Raw genomic sequence first — 18,873 nt, 5'->3', positions numbered from 1 at the left:
CCCCTCCCCTAAGCCCAACAGACTTACTAGCTGGAGGCAGCTGTATCAGCTGCCTGTTTAGTCTATGGCCAAATCGCCAAATCTTTTCTGCATCAATTCAGAGCTTTTAATTGGTCTCCTGAATTGATTCGATTCGCATTCGGAGATTCGTTCCCCGAATCGGACCATCTCCTCTGAATCGACTTGGCTACTGAAGCTTCACACACGCCTACAAATTAACTTTGCTGCAGGTTACTACTTGTAAATACAAGTGCTGTCCTGCGGTGGAGTTTTTTACGCTGCAGGAATACACACGTAGATGCTGACACAGCTGGCTGGGGCATGAGGTTGTTTTAGTGTGGGAGCTGCCTGCTGGCTAACCCTACACTGGAGCACATGCCCCAGCCAGCCCTTCCGCAGCACATTAAGCCAGGTTGGAGCAGCCCTGGGCTGCTCTGACATAGCTTAACATGCTGCGGGCCCAGGCATACTTGTAAACACAGCACCTGGGAGCAATAAACTCTGATACAATACGCACCAGAGTTTATTGCCTCACCTTAATACTACGTGTAGCTGCACCCTGCATGTTTTGTGGTGGAGAAAGCTAACTCAAGCACTCAATTTTGAATATATAGAAGAACAATTAAATATGTAAAGAAAAATTAATTGCAGTAGTCTAGTTCAAAATACTTCTTCCATGTTTCCTTAGGGCATGAAAATATCTCTGTTGTTTTTTAATCCCACCTAACACCCATCTTCTGTATTGGAACTCTCTTGGATTCTCCTTTGCACCTGAAACTAGGTTACATTTGTTCTTGACAATATTTGCTGTCATACTATTGTCTTTTTCAGGCAGTAATAGTACAGAAGTATTGATAGTCTTTTACAATTAGGATTATATCTTATACCAGAGCTTCTTAAGCTTTTTTATAGTGTGGAATAAATCTCGATGGGGAAATTGACTTTAAACCACCTCCTTTCTGATTTGTTACTGTGAAGATCACCTCCTCCTCATTCCAAATCATATAACATTCTCTTAGCTACTACAAAATAACTTATCTCTAAAAGTGCTAGAAAGATTTTAAGCTTTTCATTCATTTTAGCAGCTCAAGGAGGAGATGTAGTTCTCCATGATGACCCACAGAACACAGTTTAGGGAAAATGTTTATAAAATGCCATAGGTTGGGTAATATTAGTTTATCCGAAACAATTAATGGCTAGTTTGTATGTACTGAATATTTTTTATGCAAGAATGAGCAGAAACCATTCCTACCACTTCCAGTTTTGAATGAACCATGCTTCCTTCTCCATGGGTTGAATTGCATCTTTTTGGTGCAGAAGGATTTGAAAATCTGTACAGAGGTACATTCTTTTCTTGCACCTCAGAGAGCCCATCTCTTGGGATTCTTGGTATGGATCTGGGCAAGAGCAAAAAAATTATGCCCACACTAGGAATCAAGGGTTTCTAATACAGGCAACTCCCACTTAGCATGCTCTTAATTAGTTTCTGAAAAACTGAGCATTAAGTGAAACTGAAAGTATTTGTTGACCCAAGATGGAACTGCAACTGTTTTTAATGAGCCACAATGGCGACTGCAAGCATTATAACAAAACTCGCTGAGTGCTAAGTGAAATCAGGTATCAATTTAAAATGAGTGTTATAGCGAAATAGTGCTAAGCGAAACAGTGTTAAGCAGGTGTTGCCTGTACAGAGAGATTCAGCTCATTGTTCTCTCCCATCTTCCCATATTTATCTATGCTTGTGAGACCTGGCTAGAGTCTGTTCCTATGTCAGCTTGTTTTCTGGTTCTTTCTTAGCAATTCTACTCAATAATAGTAGGTTTATCTCTTCAATAGCTTGAAAACAATCTTTACCCCCTTCTAAATGTACTACAGTTTTAATTTATCTAGGTCTCTTATTGTTTTTTTTTAATTCCAGAACAGAATAAAAAGGAGCATCCAACCAGTTTGGTCTATATAAGTCATTATTTTTATGTGTTTGCACTGAGTTTTTTAATTTTTCTCTGGGCAGTGTTATTAAAATTGAGGCTATTTTGCATGTCAAAAGGCAATTAAGATTGCTCAGGCATGTGGCACTTGAAATACCCAAGACTTATCATACAGCAACTTTTGACAGTGGGTAGAAGAACAACATTACAGTTATGCCGGGATATATATATATATTTATGCTTCCTAAGCTGGGATCATAAGCCAATCACTGAAATGTATTATGAGTGAACTTTCTCTGTGATTGAAGCTTTTCCATAAATCTCTAATCCAGAACTCACAGAATCAGTAAAAGAATTCATGTCAGGTCATTTTTACCTCTATGATATACCTTGCATCTTTCCCTGGAGCTCTTGATAGTGTCTAATGCTACGTGTAAATTAGAAGACCAGATGCACTGCTGGTCTCATTCTATATAGCATTTTTTATGTTTCAGGGTTGGAAAAAAAGTACTGTGGGCTGACTAAACTCACGTAATGCCACCTGGAACTAAATGCTAGAGTGTGCTAATTGCTTTTTTTTTTTTTTTTAAACAAAAATGAAACCCTCAGTCCATTGTCTGTTCAGTCTATGAGAAAAAGACCATTGACAAATGAGCTATAATTCCCTTCCCAATATCCTAATATCTTGAAGTGTGGATTGAATATGCAGTAGAACTACATCTCAAAGTGTTTACAAGCAAGTTATTAATTTTGTGACATTGAAAATTTATTAAGGATTTTTTTGTTTCACTTTTTGTTCTTTTAAGTAAAAGCTTCTGTCTGTAACTATATCAATTTTTTTTTAATCTTTTAAACAAATGAAACGTGTCTTTTATTTTCTATCTTCTGTCTGGACCTGCAAAAAGGGAGTTTCTGTAAGCTAGATACAGCTCTTGAAGATGTGCGACCAATTTTGTAAAGTCTTGAACTTGTCTCTCTCATCAAAGCTACCTTTTCTTTCTTTGTACGCCAAGTTTTTTCATATACTGCTGGGCATGTTTTCTTTTCTTGTATATTACATCACCGCTATGTGCCCTCTCTGTCTTTTGTTCTGACTTACCAGTGTTTATCAAAACTAAAAGAAATCAAAGGTACAAACCATGAAATGCCAAAAGCAAAATTTGTATCCTTTTAAAGACAGATGAAAACCATACCCTCTGTATCTAATTATATTCTACAGCTAAGCATTACTTCTCTTAAATCTAGTGGTATTATTTACCCAGTATAAAATACAGTATGGCAATGTGAACTATTAAGTCTCTCTTTCCTTAGTAGTTTTTCAGGCATGCCCACCTACACATTTTAACATTTTAGAACTGAAATGTGGTTTTAAATCCTGCAGTGATACTGGAAACAGTACATCACTAGAATGCTACATATTATTACCATGCTTTCAGGAGTTTAATGTTTTGTGGAATTGTAGCTTTTATACGTTACCCCACCACATCCCAAAACTGTAACTTTACTTAACAGCACACAGAGTTCCTATATAAGGTCATGCGTTAAAAATTACATTTAAGGAGCATATGGAGTAAATATGTGTCCTCTCTTTACTAACTTTAAATGATAAGCCTTAGGAAACTGTTATTTGTCAGTGCTATAAAGCAGATTGCTGCCCAGTGTTTTCAATTATCTTCAAAGGGTTCTTCACAGGCAGTAATAGTTATATCAAAACCTGAAATTTATTATTCAGGTTCTACGCTGAAGTCTTCACAGTGATTATGTTCCTTTCAACAGAATGCTTTTTATGCTGACTTTTCACATTCTTTTTCATCTTTTTATTATTTCCCCAGAATGGCCACCAAGTTAATACGGCTCGTTAATGACAAGAAAAGGGCTGAGCAGGTTGGTGGCGGCCCCAAGCGGCTAGGCCAGGATGTGGAACTGGAAGAAATGATTGAGCAGCTCCAAGAGAAAGTTCGTAAGCTTGAGAAACAAAATGAGGGCATCCGCAACAAACTCATTTCAGCCAAACAGCAGCTTCAAGTTCAAGGCCATCGGCACGCACCATATAGCTATGTTCAATCTCGCATTAATACTGGTCTCAAAAAAGTGAATGAAACTGTTGGTATCCAAGACCATGCCAGGAAAGGTATAGTTAAAATCCTTAGCACTTTTAATATATAATATCCTACTCATTAGGGCTTCTCTGACGTAGCAAGAATGTACCAATTTCTCACTTCGTCTCTTGCATTAACATAAGTACTTTCAAGAAATGCTCAAAAACAGTTGTGTTTTTCCTTTGTAAAGTAGTGTCCTATTTATTATGCTATCTTGTTTGCAGTATACATCATCACTAGGTTGAGAAGCTATCATGGTTTTTCAGTTTAACTAGTTATCAAATACAAAGTGTTACAATATATTATCACTTCAGAGTTTTCTTATTTAAATTAAAGTATCTGTTAAGGGTAAGGGTCAAATATGACATATATGGTGGGGAGGAAAAAAGTTTAACCTTAACACATTACAGCAAAGGTCTACACTTGAACCTTGTTTGCACATATTTTTCCTTATTTATTTGTAGCACTGTCTTCTAGTCTCAAATACATGTGTGCACAATGTGACATAACTTTGAAAAAATTATTACATGCATAGATTTTGGAGGACATGTAATGAAATGCAGTCATACTTCATGGAGAGTCTTACATTTATGATATACTATTTTTGTGTGAGAAGAAGGGTTTGAACAAAAGTAGGAACAAGTTCTTGCTCTCAGTGCTGCACATTTTGTTGCAAATATATAAGAAAATTAAATTGTTGATATTTTAAATTTTCATGGAGAGAAACTTTAGAAAGTAGTTTTATTCAGATAATTAATTTTATCTATCCAAATAACTTAAAGTAGTTATTCAGAGCCTTTTCCAAAATTCTCTGACTCAACAGGAGTTTCTTATTAACTTCTTCAGGTTTTGAGTCGTGTACCTGGCTGGCTACATTACATATTTCTCCTTTTTCAAACTTTAGTTAATAGACTACCTGTGCCTTTGCAGTCAATCAGTATTAATATTCAGTTACTGCAGATGTTCAACCTCCCAAAAAATAAATGATTCTAACACTTTTAGATGGGCAGTAGTGTTTATGGAGTGTAAAATATTTAACACTCAGTCATTTTTGTTTTTTCATTGCTTGTGATGTTGACAATTATTTTTTTTATTCCCCATAGTAGATTTTTTTTTTTTTACAGTGCCTTAACTGGAGATAGTGCAGAAACATTATACCAAAAATATTCTATAATGGTATGAATTGCATTCAGTTTGCAAAATTAAACTGCCATGGTCTGGGCCTACTGCTGCAAATCTTGTTCAGTTATATTGTCAGGTAGAGATCCCTTCCATTTGTTTCATGACTCTATGTTGTAGTTAGGGTGCTACATTTTTATTTACTTACTTTATTCATTTGCATCCCAAAAAAGTTCTAATTTGCTTACTTCAAGGTAAATTTCAAACCGGCATCTAGGGAGGGTCTAGGCTAAAAAGCCAAGTGAAAATTTGAGTGTTATATCTGATGAGTCTGCACTTCTGTAAATTCCTTCTCTAAAGTTTAGGATGCCTTTTGTAGGGTTAGCAGAATGTAACACACAAATCAAAAGCTTACATCTTTAATAAGGTACCTTCTGCCCCACCCCTCCTCAGCAGGACAAACATACTATACTAAAGTGTTCGCCATAAGAGAGAATTTCTTGAATGCTCTCTCAACTGGTCCTTTTGCATAGTAACTGGTATAAACACTTTCAGTGTGGTTTGGGGAGTGTATCTAGGTTACTTGAATATCTGTGGTCTTTGTAAACTTTTGCAGTCCAATAATCTTACAGTAGCTAGAATTTTTGCTCATCAGGCTGTATTTCAAATTTACTTCTCAATAGAACAGAGGACTGCCATTGCAACTCTTCTGAGATGTTAGGTATGCTTGAAAAGATCTTTGTTTCCTCTCTTGTCCCAGGAGGCAAGACATGTCCTTAAGTAGTGCATCTGGGACAGCAATTCTTTTTAATGTAATTAATTAACAGCTTCAGGAACACCTTAGCAGACTACTGAGGTCAGTACCACTATTCAGATTGGTAACTAACAGCATTTATACACATACTTTTTTGTTCTGCAACGTGACTGAGATGTGCTGTTTTGGAGCAGACTCAATTAATCGAGTCTGCTCTGCACGCGAACTGAGGCAAACTGTGCTGCACCACATGCAGTTGTACAAGTAGCGAAATGTGCGTTTGTACACAGAAAATGGCAGCAGGGCACTTTGAACCAAAGCACCACTGATGTATTGTAGTTCAAAAGTGTGCCACTGCCCTTTTCTCAGCATTGATGCACATTTTACCACTTATACAACTGTAAGCATCTCAGTGACAGGCACTTTTTGAAAGTGCCTGGTGCTACAGCACTTGCATGTGTAAACATGCCCTGTAATCCTGAGTGAATTGCCTGATTAGTATCAAATAAGATTGCCTGGACATAATTTGCATGTTATGAATGAGAACAAGAGTTAAACAAGGAATACTCAAAATATCAAAGGTACTTGGCTGTTGCTTGGGATAACATAGCTAATTAGAAAGTCAAACCGATCTTTGGAAATATATAAAAGGTCAGGTCATATCAGTCCAAAAGGCGACTTAGTGGGCAAAACTGTTTATTTGGCCATTTCCTGAACTTGCCAGTGTTCTTGTATCTTAAAAATCTCATAACTCACTATTGTGGGTAGCTGTGCTGGACACACTTCGACCCCATATAGTTTGTCTTTGTCCCTCGTTTGTTGAATGTGGTATATACTAAGCTTAAAAATGCACAGTGAGCGTAACGCTCCAACCCTACTATAATTAGAAAGCCTTTAAGTAGTGTCATCTGGCTGACATCAGGCATGGGGGAAGCATGTTATATTTTGAATAACCATAGAAGCTAATCAGATTTTAATGATCACAAAAGAAGGTACCCATGTAGATGTATTTCACCTCTTTAGTATGTGTGCCAATTAATTGTTATTTTGTTGTTGAACCTTCCTTCAAATGTCCCTGTCTTCCTCAAAGACATATCTCTTACCATCTTCCAGGTGTGATATGACATCCTTAAAACTTCTTACTCATTATATTCTTGGCAGTCCCGCCAAACCCAATACTATCTTCCAGGAAGGGAGACAGAAGTGGGGACTTTATTAAACAAACTGCAGGTTGAAAGGGATGGAGGCCTGGTAGAGAAGCTGAGTTGTCAAGCCAGTGGTAGTGGAATAGAGACTTGAGTCTATCCAACACTTGCAGCTGTAGAAAGCTGGCGGCTGCACTGGTTGAATTCTGGAAGGTGCATCTGTAGAGATTGTTTTACACATTGATGCACTAATTGCTTGATGCTGCAGGTGCTGATTTGGGTACGCTAGTGCTTCAGTTACTGTTCAGCTAACAAGGCTGTTCAAGGAAGTTGTTTCTAGCTCGTTTCTTTCAGTGGGATTTTGTAGAGGCAGTGTCTTGCAGGAGTAAAAAAACAGGGTATTTCCCAACAGTAGTTCACTAGGTGCATTCCTTCATAAAGTTACACTGACCGTCCCATGTTCACACTAATTTAAAATTTAGTTCCTTTCTAATGCTAGAATCTAAAGGACCTTTAAATATGCCTGGTATTAGTCTATGGCATGTTAAGACTTAGGGTTCTGTAGCTTCTTCTATCAGTAGCCCCTCTAGTGTTACTCTGTAGAGGTAGAAAAAGTAAGAGGCCAGAATAATTACTGGTGAATAACTATTTTTAACATGTCTTTAGTGTCAAGTCTTTTTGTACTGGAGCTGACCTCTGTATTCTCTCGTAAATTAACATAAAACTATGTAGATGGCCCATACCAAAACTTATTTATGACATCTCCCTGTAATTGTGTGTACTTGATAATGTCCTCAGTGTGGTATTGATGTATGAGTGATGTAATGCATATTCTGAATTAATATTATCATATTCTATAATTTATTTGATATAAGAAATACCCTTTATATTATCTACATACTAGCCATAGATATTTATATTGTATATCTGCTTCCTTTAATAAAGATTAGTAAATGCTTTTTCATTAAATTTAATATAAAAAATATAAATCTCTAAAATTGTTGTTGTTTTAGGAATGAGATTTCAAGATTTAGAACTAAGATCCCCTCAACCCATACTCCCAAGATATGGACACAGTTTGCTTGAAGAAGCAAGGGCTGAGAGAAGAAATCTGTAGGTCTTTTTATTATTTTCTATAATTTAAATTTATTGAAGTAAGAGAGGCAGCACATTTTTTCAAGACCTATAGCTCTTATAAATATGGGGCTTTAGGTTCTAAAACTGCTAACCGTGATACCAGCAACACTGCCAAGAATTCCAAGATTGGAAAAAATAGATATCCTTTTATAAATTGCAGTAGAGAAGGGAATTTAGTGTGGTAGACTGTAGATATAGTAGAACCTAGAGTTTTTGCAGAGTTATTTGCCTAACTCACCTATCTATATCAGGGTTTGTATATTAATGAGGGTTACACCAAGCCACGGTGACCAGCTGCACAGAACTGCCAGAATGGTCCAACTGTTTATTGCAATGTTTATTTCAAGGTGTACTCCTCTTCCAGTCAGCTCACGCAACTCCTAATAAACTCCAGCAAATAGCTGAGTAGCTTATCCCTACTTGAGCCTCTTATTGCAAATTAAATAATTTGAGAACTGCCCTGATACAAATATTCTACATTGTATTTTTCTCTAGTTACAGTATGGCCAGGAGTTAAAATTACCTTAGGGATTTTATTAACGGTAGGTGGCAAGAATGTTAGTTTTGTTTCATTAAAGCAATGGTAATTCCTGCATGATAGTGTCCCCTAGCTCCTGGGTGAAAAGAAGAGCCTCAATTGCCTCTCTTACTTCATTTTCCTGCTATTGCTTTAAGTTCCAGTAGCTTATCACTATACAACAAATAAGCTTGATTCTAGTTAAAAGACTGATTTCAAATCATGCTATATAAGAATTATACTATATTATTGAGTAAATATGCAGTAATCTATGTTATCCAGTTAGGTTCCCCTTCCTTTGGAAGCTGGTGTCCTAAATCTCTGAATCCCAGAAGGCTGGCAAGGGCCAGAGCTATATACATTGAGTGTCTGATCTTCTGTTTTCCTCAGGAACACATCATCTGTGGTAATAAAACTGATAAATGCAAATTTATGATGCTTCAAAACACAAGAAAGGGTTAAAAGCCCAATATTTTCAGGGGTTTCCAGATCCAACACGGCTTACAAAGAACTAACCACAGATGCTTTGACCTCAAGTTGGGGCACCCATCTTAGACACTAGTCAATAGCAAACATATGGTCAGACAAACTCAAGATACAACATATAAATCTAGTAGAGTTAATAACTACCAACTGTAGCCAACTCACCAAAAGTTTTATAGTGGAAAAAGCTTGTAATAAAGACAGACAACAAGGTAACTACAAACAGTATTGCCTCTGTGAATACAGTGGGGAAAAATCTGAGATTACTTTGCCAAGAAACAGTCAAAATCTGGAGGAACTCAGTTACCAGTATACCCTTTTCTAATGTATGTGATGTGTTGACATGATCATCCCTTGGTGCAAACCCAGATCAGATGACACTCAATTGAGATATCACCTCTACAAAATAAAGTCTACTGTTCATAAAAATTAATAATTTTGATTTGGAACCCCAAATTGTACTGGCCAACACTGTCTATCTCTAAATATAGGAATAAAATGGGGTTCCTTGTTTTAGTCCATTAAAAAGATTAACGTATCTATCTTTAAGCTTCAAAATGTTTTGGTGCCATAAAGTTAAGAATGTCATGCCTACTATGTCATGCCTTAGTCAGCAACTTTATGCTGGACAAATGAGAACTTAGTTCTATTGTAAATGTGGCTGATATATGAATATCTAATGTTTCTGATCTACATGATCTAAGTATGAGCATAATACTACATTTTCTCATATATCACATCCACAAATAAGCCCTGCACCTTGTTTTTGGAATATAGAAAAAAGAGATTTTTCCAGAGTCATGACCAACTGATAAAGTGTCCAGGTAATGTGGCATCCCAAGAAACAGTCTAAGGGAGGCAGCAGGAGTTTTTTGGTATGGCAAGACAGCAACAAATCTAGGCTCCACACTTTTGCAAGATCAACAATAAGACTGTTACTTCTTTACTGTAAGTAAATATTTATACGAGATTGTGTAAATAATAAAGGGTTGCTACCACACCACAAGTCTCATCAAAATACTTCAGACTTCATGCAGCAGTTCACTTGCGCTGAGCCAGGTCATTTGCTGTTTAGGCACAAGCTACAGTATTCAGCCAATAGCTATGGCTGTTAGAGGGTTAACACAGGACTCTGCCCCTTCAGCTGGCTGGGCCAAAGGCAACTGGGAAACACCTTGGTAGCCATTAGAGCACAGTGTCTTCATGCTTCTAGTCCAGCAAAGAAAAATCAGTTTCCCCACTTAAAATACACACCCCAATTTTGAAGGGCTGATTTGGGGGGAAATGGTGCGTGGGACAAGTGAGAAAATACAGCAACTCAAATTTCTAAAATTTACTTAGTAACTGTATTTGAAATAAGATTTGAAATAAGAGTGACAGTATATAAACAAGGGTGTAGGTTGTAGCCGTGTTGGTGTAAGGACATAGGCAGATGAGGTTTGTTGGCTAAATCTGATACCTTTTATTAGACCAGCTCAAACACTTGGAAGAATTCTTCTTAGCAAGCTTTTAGGTACAAACACCCTTTGTATATAGAAAATACTTTTTTCATTCTGATTTCTTTTTAGTATCTGATTTTTCTGTTTAATATAGTACTTATTAAAAGCCCTATGAATACAAGCTATTTTGTTGACTTGCAGGGAGAATGTAATAGAGTCACAAAGGGGACATATTGCAGAATTAGAACACACTGGTGAGATGCTCAGGAATCAGCTAAAGAAGAAAGAAACAGAGTTTGAAGAGTCCCTTCTACAGCTGAAGGAGCAACAAGCAACAGGTCAAAGGTATTACTGAACAAATGAATTTCCATATCGCAAAACTATAATGCTTTATATATGTATTAGAGAAAATTACAAAAAGAATGATTTCCTTATTTATATAGGCTCCATAATTTCTTCTCTCTCAAAACTATCCAAGGCACAAAATGCGGTTTGTTTGTTTTTAAGGACAAATTACATTTACTTTATGTCTTTGTTTGAAGAGCAGTTCTAAGACATGCAACCAGTCTTGCTTTGCATAGTCTATCACTAGCCAATTAGTTTGCTGAAAAGACTCCAAGATAACACAATATTTTGAGCTAAGTCAAGTGAACAGAAACCCCACAATCACTTCAAACTGCAATCTCTAAAAATACATAATGACATCCCAAAAAGCTCATTACATTTTGAACCACTCATCAGTTCCTTGTGATTTTTTTTTAAACCTCTATCTAGATTCTTAAATGACTATCTTTGAATGTTTATTAATCCTCAGTGATACTTTAGAAGCTTCTGTGTAGTAAAATAATGGTCTGAAAAGGCAGCCATAAATGCTTGAAAGAAGGTGGCAGGGAACCCTTAGTTGGTATGCAAAATTAAAGATTGTTGTGAGCTGTGTATTTCCTATTTCTTCTCCCTAACTTTTAAAATTTTTCTTCCCTGATTTTCCTTTCTCTTTATGTTTCAATGTATTTTATCTTCCCTTTCCCTAATTTAATAGTTCTTATGTTTCTTTATCTCTTGTCCCCATTCTTTCTTTCCCTTTTGCCTCTTTTCTGCTGTTTTTTTCAGCTCAACTCTGTCTTCTTGTGGAGCTACTTTCACTACTAACTTTGTCTGGAATATTCTTTGTTTTCAGCCTATTCCACTCCTGTATTTATTTCTCTTTTTCCTCCGTTTCCTAATATCTTATCTGCCTTCCACTAATCTTCCTCCGTGCAGTCTTCTTACATTGTTCTCCTGAATGTCTACATCATCCCTTCAGTAAATTATTGTACCGTATTTTGCTTTTTTTCTCAAATGCAGAAGTTTTCTGGAGCAGCCATTATGGTTTTTGTTATGTTTGGTTAAGCAGTTATCTACATTTTTATGTTGAAAAATAATTTTCACAATTCTATTTACTATGGGATTTTTGTTACAGTTCTGAAAATTTTAGTTGAATCAGTATCTAAAGAAGTCTCTCTCCCAGTATGGGGCTGAAGTAGTCATAGCATACCATAACTCCACGTGGAAGAAAATGTGAATATTGTAAAGAAGCTAAATCTTTAATATGCTAGACATTTTCCCAAAGGTTATGCAGTAATGCAGATTTTTTCTTCTTTAAGAGTTGCATGGGACAAATCGAAGCGATCGATCTTACTGTATTAATATATTACAGTATTACTTGCTCTCCTTTTCTCAACTTCTGTCTGTTTTACCAAGTTCACTGTTGCATGTTGTTACTTTCATGACATTATTAGGAAGTTGTAACTGATCTGTGTACAATTTTTTCATGACATAATATGCAGATAGCTTTAAATGCTATTAATGGAAATCAGTTGTTTAGAAAGAGTCGTCATCATCAATTCTAGATGTATTTTAAAGTATAAGGATTGATTTAATTTTTTGAAAATGTGGCACATAATGTCAAGTCTTGTGTGTTTCATTTCTACATCTGAATGTTGCTTTTCTAGATACTGCAATTTCTTGAAGTACAGTAGCCAGAAACTAATAAAATAAATTATATTTGATGTCAGCTGACATACATTTCAGTAACTCTCTAGAAAATATGCCCCAAATTAATTTAGTACTTTAGAGAGATATTCTAAATGCATGCCATCTGTATTAATATTGTAAATTTTTAGTTGTGTTAATAAAATGAATTGTATAGATACCAGTAGTAATGTTAAATCTAGATGACTGCTGTTGGCATGTAAAATTCAGGTTTGAAGTTCTGGAAGTGTATATCCTAGGTATTTTATTCTTCATTCAAAGTGCTAGAAGACTTAGACTACATATTAGTAATGCTAACCATTTATGATATGTGGTCTTTACAGAAAATATTACTGAAACTTGGCATTTGGTGTTTGACTATTTTAGTTTGTTGCCTTCCTGACAAACTTTTGGTCATCAGATTTCCCTTATTTTGAAGTTTGAACTAAAATTCCCCTTTTATTAAAAACACATTCTTGTTATCCTTGTTGCCCATAGTGAACAATAACCCACTTTTGTGTTAACAAAAGTCTTGTATAGCTTGGATGTCTGGAAGCTTGGACCAAATTACATTTAAAAATGTAAACAAAAATTAATACATGTAGTGCAAGGCCTTCTTTTAGAAAAGGCAAACTAAACATAAAAGAACTCACTGGAACCATGTGCATAAGGATATTAAAAACAGAAAATATAATTTTAGGTGGATAATAAATCATAAATGCTATCAGAACAGTTACAAAATGTGTTAATAGTTAGTCTTAGCTATGCCTGGGGAAAGACATGGGAAAATATCTAAAGGAATTCTAACTTATTTGATCCAACAGTATGAGAGAGTTTTGTATATTCCGTCCTTTCTAAAGTGCTCCCTCACTTAAACGGTTTATGCAATGCAATCTCTGTGCATATGCTTCAATACATATTTTTATGTACAATTAACCAAAAGTAGAAGTACAAGGATACCGTTTCTTAGTTCTTTTCAGATTTGGCAGAGATCTTCTCACACAGGAGTTTTTCTCCTGGGATCTCTGCAACTGTGTTAATACAGGAAATACAATTTAATTTTGAATTTTGATACAGAATCACATTACGTGTCATTTTGAATTGTAGGACTTAACTGAATCTAACCTTATCTCCTCTGAAAAGATGTAAGAAATATCATTGCAATATAAAAGGCTATAGCTATTAAAAGCTGCTCACACTAATATGGAAGTTTGGAAAACGAATTATGTGTTTCTTCATCCTACTTTCATATCAAGTGTTCTGAAATTTTTATTATATCTGAGGTCCCCTCCTTGTCTTCAGTTAGACTACACTTGGCTGCCATCTGGGCATATCATTCTCCAAAAGGCAACGCATCTGCTATTAGAAATATGTTGCCTTAAGAATCTGATAAGTGTCTCTCAATTCTTGAACTTGTCCCACAATATCATCTCAGCCTGTGCTCAGAAAATTAAGATGCTGTGAGCCTTTAGGAGAAAATTCTTTATGTTCTTTATAGTTAGGAGTATTTATGATTGCAATAATGTTTTCAAAAAATGAGAGAGGTACAGACTATAGTGGCTTTTCTGTGGGCTGTTCTAACTTGAACTTGACATACCTCAGCTTCCAAAGTCCCCTAGAATGCAGGAAGCACACAGGTAATTTAGTTACCTTCTTGCTTCCCCATCTCCTTCCCTATTCTGTGCTCCAGTTTTTATGTAGAGCTTGAAGGATCATAGCCTACAATCATAGCATATAATTCAACAAGGTTATATTGTGCCTTTATATAATTATTGTGGCACTTGGTATCATTGCTTCAGTTACTTTTGTTTCTTAACATTTCCATTAGAATTTTTTAGGGGCATATAACTTTGACTGTTTTGAATTATAAGAGGGAGAAACTTGGCACGTGGATTGTTAGGCTGGAAGCAGTTTTCTTAAACACAAAATATAATTTAATTTACTTTGGTTGCTTTTAATTTAGAGATGGGCAAAAACATACTAATCTTATGGTCAGATGATTTCTATGGTGCACACTGCTGAAGCTAAAAAGCTTTAACTCTGAATAGTTAGATTTGCAAGCAGCTAGTCCTTCAAATAACTTCACTTGTATTTCCCAAAAATATATTTCAAGATAGTTTCGTGGAAGAAAACACCCTAATCTTATTGCAGTTGATCAACATTTTTAGTTCAGACAAACTGCAGGTTCAGCCCTGTTGAATATGGCTTTATATGGTCCATGAAGTACTTTTTACTGCAATTTTTGCATTGTAGCAGTTATAATCCCAGATGAGAGAGACTCAACATGATATAACTAATATGGCTAATAACTAATTCATAACTAATATGTTCTGAAATATGTAATATTTTCCTTTTCTTCTGTTTTACTGTTGGTTCATTATGTAGAAACGTTTGCGATCTCCTGCCCTACTTGGTATAGCAAATAGGTATTGTTTCAATAAATATCCATTTACTGCTCTCAGTCTTGCAGTATTGTCCTAGTCATATGGAAAGAAAGATGAGATGCAAGGAATATGGTTTAATTAAGCCACAGCTTTATTAGCCAAATCATCTGGGAATTACCTGTAAAGCTCATACAGCATAGGTCATGATTCCTTCCTTAATCATTCCCATCTGATGGAGTCTGTCCTCAGTTTCCATCCCTCCACAGCTGGTCCCCAGCCTATTGCTAGGACACTACTACACTTTCTTCATGCAGGGTATAATAAGCTGGGAGAGAATATTGTTTTCTTGCTGTATCAATCATTAAAACTGATCTCATTCCTCAATATTTTTAGGGGGATTCCAGACCCCCATCCTAATTCAGGCGTGAGAGGAGACTGAAAGGGTAGGCTATCCAAGTTCTTCCTCCCTTGATATGTGTAGAGCTAGTGCCCATCAGTCTTGAATGTCTCCAGTGTGCCCACTATTTCAGGATGACTCCAAGGGTGGGGGGCCTCTAAAGGAGCCACTGCAGTTGTTTCACTGCCAGACCAGATGATTCTCCCTTGCACTGAGGTTTTACAAATTTAGTGGTTCCACTTTTTGCAATTCTCAGTCACATAAATGTAAATCAAGAAAAATGTTCCTAGTTTCACTGCTGTAGGTATATGGAAGTGAGAGAGAGTTAGAGCCATAGTACTAAATGAACTTTCTTAATACCTAGTTCCTATTTCTTCCCAGAAAGAAGGACAAGTAATGAGACTGTGCTTTGTGCAGGTGAAGAAGCTTCTGCCAAATATTCCCATTGCTACCTGCAGGCTTTGTGGTCTGTGCCTATGCATGTCATCAGGCAGGTTATAGCATTTTTAATAGTAGTATTAGAAAGATGTTGCATGCCTAAGAAAACAACTTAAAGCATTAGCTTTTGTTAATGTTAAGGAGATATTCAGACTTGTACATTTTTTATTTTTAAACAATGTATAAATAAGCAATAAACATTTTAAAAAATAAATAGCATTTACCTTCAACAGCTAGAAAGTTAAATGTTGTTTAAATTGTCCAGTCTAAACTCAATCCTAATAAATAACTTTCCCACATTTGAGATGTTAATAATAAAACCTATTCAAATAAAATACTATATAATTTAGTGCTGGGAAAAAAATGGTTAATTTTGATTGTTAGTAGTCATTGGATTTACATCTGCACATCATAAATTCACTATAATCTGTTCTTTCTTTTACTTTAAATGAAAAAACCCTCCTGTAAAAGGCCTTTGAAGGTATCAGAGCTGTTTGTTTGATGTGTGGAAAAAGATTTTTAAAAATGTGCCACTATGTCAGCTTTTAAATAACTAGCATGAGACAATGATGTTGTGTATAGTCACCACAACTTTAATTTCTATAGATAACATGTTTTAGACACATGATTATTTTAACATTGCATTAGGGCTGTTTCTTGGGGAAGACCCTAGGTCTGTATGCTTGTTTATCTTCTATGTAAAGACAATTAACTTGTGAATGCCAAAACACAGTGGTCTTTGATACACTAAAGAATAAAATAAGTATTTCAAGTTCTCAGCTGGTTTACAGATGTGTAAGCTTTGTAGTCCATTTTCTCATTCCAGCATGGCATTGTGACAATTTTTCCAGTATGTCTGTGATGGATATGTATTAGAAAAAATATATACATTTCAAGCACTAAAATCGTGTTCTGAATTTATCAGACTTTATTTTGTACTTGTATTTTGTACTAAACACAATTCAGGGGTCTCTTACTTTTGCTTGAAGTAGATGCAAAAAGTAATGATGGAGGTCATCTTTAATTGTTTGAGATTTTTAAAAAATGAGACAATTATTCATCTAGGTGTCTGATTACCTTTTTAACAAGATTTTTCTATTAAACAGTACATTCTCAGCTTCATCTCAGTAGAGGAAATGTATAAGAGAGTTCTAGCCATATAGAATTTCTGTGTGGATATTAAGTGATTTTTACAGAGTTTAAAATACATCTGTACCTCATTTGAATGCCAGTCTTAAGGCATTATCAGTATAAAATGTTAAGTCAGTTTTCTTGGAAAAGTTAAAGCTCCAAGAGGAAATTCTAATAAGTAGTAATCCTATGATGCCACATACTTTGAAAAAGAATGGAGAGATTATAATACAAATTATGCCTTCTCTTTAAGCATAGGCTTTCTCCTTTCTCGGAAGTCTAGTTTGATAGTATAAACGAATATGTCCATGTAATGATTGATGCATGCATAATTTTCTAGTAGAATTACTTAAAATCTATAATGCAGTTTTAAAAAAAGGGATTTTAATTTGGCTGTTTCACACTAAAGCTTCCCTCATGTCGCTTGTGGAAGAAAGAAGCCATGGAAAACTGATTTGCAAAGGTTTTTAAACTTTTCAAAGCAAAACTAATAAAGAGAGCTCTTCTTATACCTTAAATCTCACCATGAGGGTTTTTTTCTTTTACAATTTTGAAGGTTAAACATTCAGGACAATGTGGAAATGATCAAGCTGAACAAACAGTTGGTTGAGAGAGGCAATACTCTCACAGCAATGAAAGGAAAATTTCTCCAGCTTCAAGAGGTAATTATAACAATCTATATAATATACCATTTCATACACCAAGTCCATGAAGTCCTAAAGATTTCACTTGTCTTTACAGTTTATTCTAGAGAATTCAGCTTTTCATTGGAATCCAGTTTTTGTTTGTATAGGTTAAATACCATTTTCTAGGAATGCCTGAGAATTTGTAAAATTGGGGTTTTGTGAGGAAGTAAAACAGTTCTTATTTTTAATATCAATTTCAAGTCAAAACTGACTCTTGGTAAAGCAGATTTGGCTACTAAGAGCTTTGAGAGTTAGCCTGAATTGCATCCAGAATTTAAAGACAAAGGACAAATTCAAATAATGGATTTAACTATAAAATGAAGCATAAAATAAGTAAAAATAAAAATAATAAACATTGTGGATGATAATAAAAATCAGGCTTATGACTGTATACAAATTCCATACAGGCTTTTCAGATTTGTCTTCCTGCCTCCTTCTGGTCTTCCCCATCTTGTTCCTGCTGTTCCAAGGGACCAGGAAGAGGTGGAACAATGTTAGTGAAGCTACTAACCTTTCTCTCCTAAATGGAAATCAAAATATCTCTGTGCTATGTGGACCCTGAACATGATGAACCTAGAGTATCCCCACTTTGATATGTCATATTAGCTGTGTATTCAGTTAGAATGTATAGCTTGTATAGTGTTCCTCATATCTGCTAAGAATAGAATTTACTTCACAGTGGGTGCACTTTACTACAGAGCTGACTAACTAGCTCCACAGTAAAGCATCACCATCTACACATGTGCCTGTATTAGGACACAGTAAATTAATTAACTCTGCTATAGAATAGTACTGTTCAGTAGGGCTGTGCAAAGCTTTGCTCCCTGATTTGATTCAGCAGAGATTTGGCCTGATTCGGTGGCCAAACCTCTGAATCTGAATAGAAACAGAGGACCCTTTAATCTCTCCAAATTGAATTGGAACCCTCCAAATCGATTCAGAGAATTTTGGAAAGATTCAGAGATTCGGACATAGAGACAGCTTTAAATGTTTTTTCTACATACCTGTAGGTAGCAGGGACTCGTGAGTGCTGCAATGCTGAGGCTCATGGAATGTCCCACGGAAGCATGGGGGGGCTCCCCAAAGTGCTCGGCAACAGACCCAGAAGTGAACCAGAAGCACTTCCAATCCACTGGAGAGTGCATTGGGGGCCCTCCCCCCGTGCCTCCCTGGCTTGGCAACTGGTGCCTTCTGGGTCTGGCGGGG

At 35.9% G+C, this 18,873-nt stretch overlaps 1 protein-coding gene across 3 annotated transcripts in view; it reads left to right on the top strand.

Moving 5' to 3' along the window:
- The window catches only part of RPGRIP1L (RPGRIP1 like), a 168,417-nt gene that overhangs the window by 6,785 nt on the left and 142,759 nt on the right, over nt 1-18,873 (top strand). For all 3 annotated transcript variants that reach the window (XM_019505718.1, XM_019505720.1, XM_019505719.1), the window contains exons 3-6: nt 3,761-4,059; nt 8,059-8,158; nt 10,823-10,966; nt 17,538-17,643. In XM_019505718.1, coding sequence (XP_019361263.1) covers nt 3,761-4,059; nt 8,059-8,158; nt 10,823-10,966; nt 17,538-17,643 — 649 coding nt within the window. The remainder of the gene's footprint in view (nt 1-3,760; nt 4,060-8,058; nt 8,159-10,822; nt 10,967-17,537; nt 17,644-18,873) is intronic.

This window comes from Gavialis gangeticus, unplaced genomic scaffold (assembly GCF_001723915.1).
Source record: "Gavialis gangeticus isolate Ggan-Ray unplaced genomic scaffold, GavGan_comp1, whole genome shotgun sequence".
NCBI classification, from domain to species: domain Eukaryota; kingdom Metazoa; phylum Chordata; order Crocodylia; family Gavialidae; genus Gavialis; species Gavialis gangeticus.
Note: the sequence above shows the minus strand (reverse complement) of the source record. Positions and strands in the feature narration are given on the sequence as shown.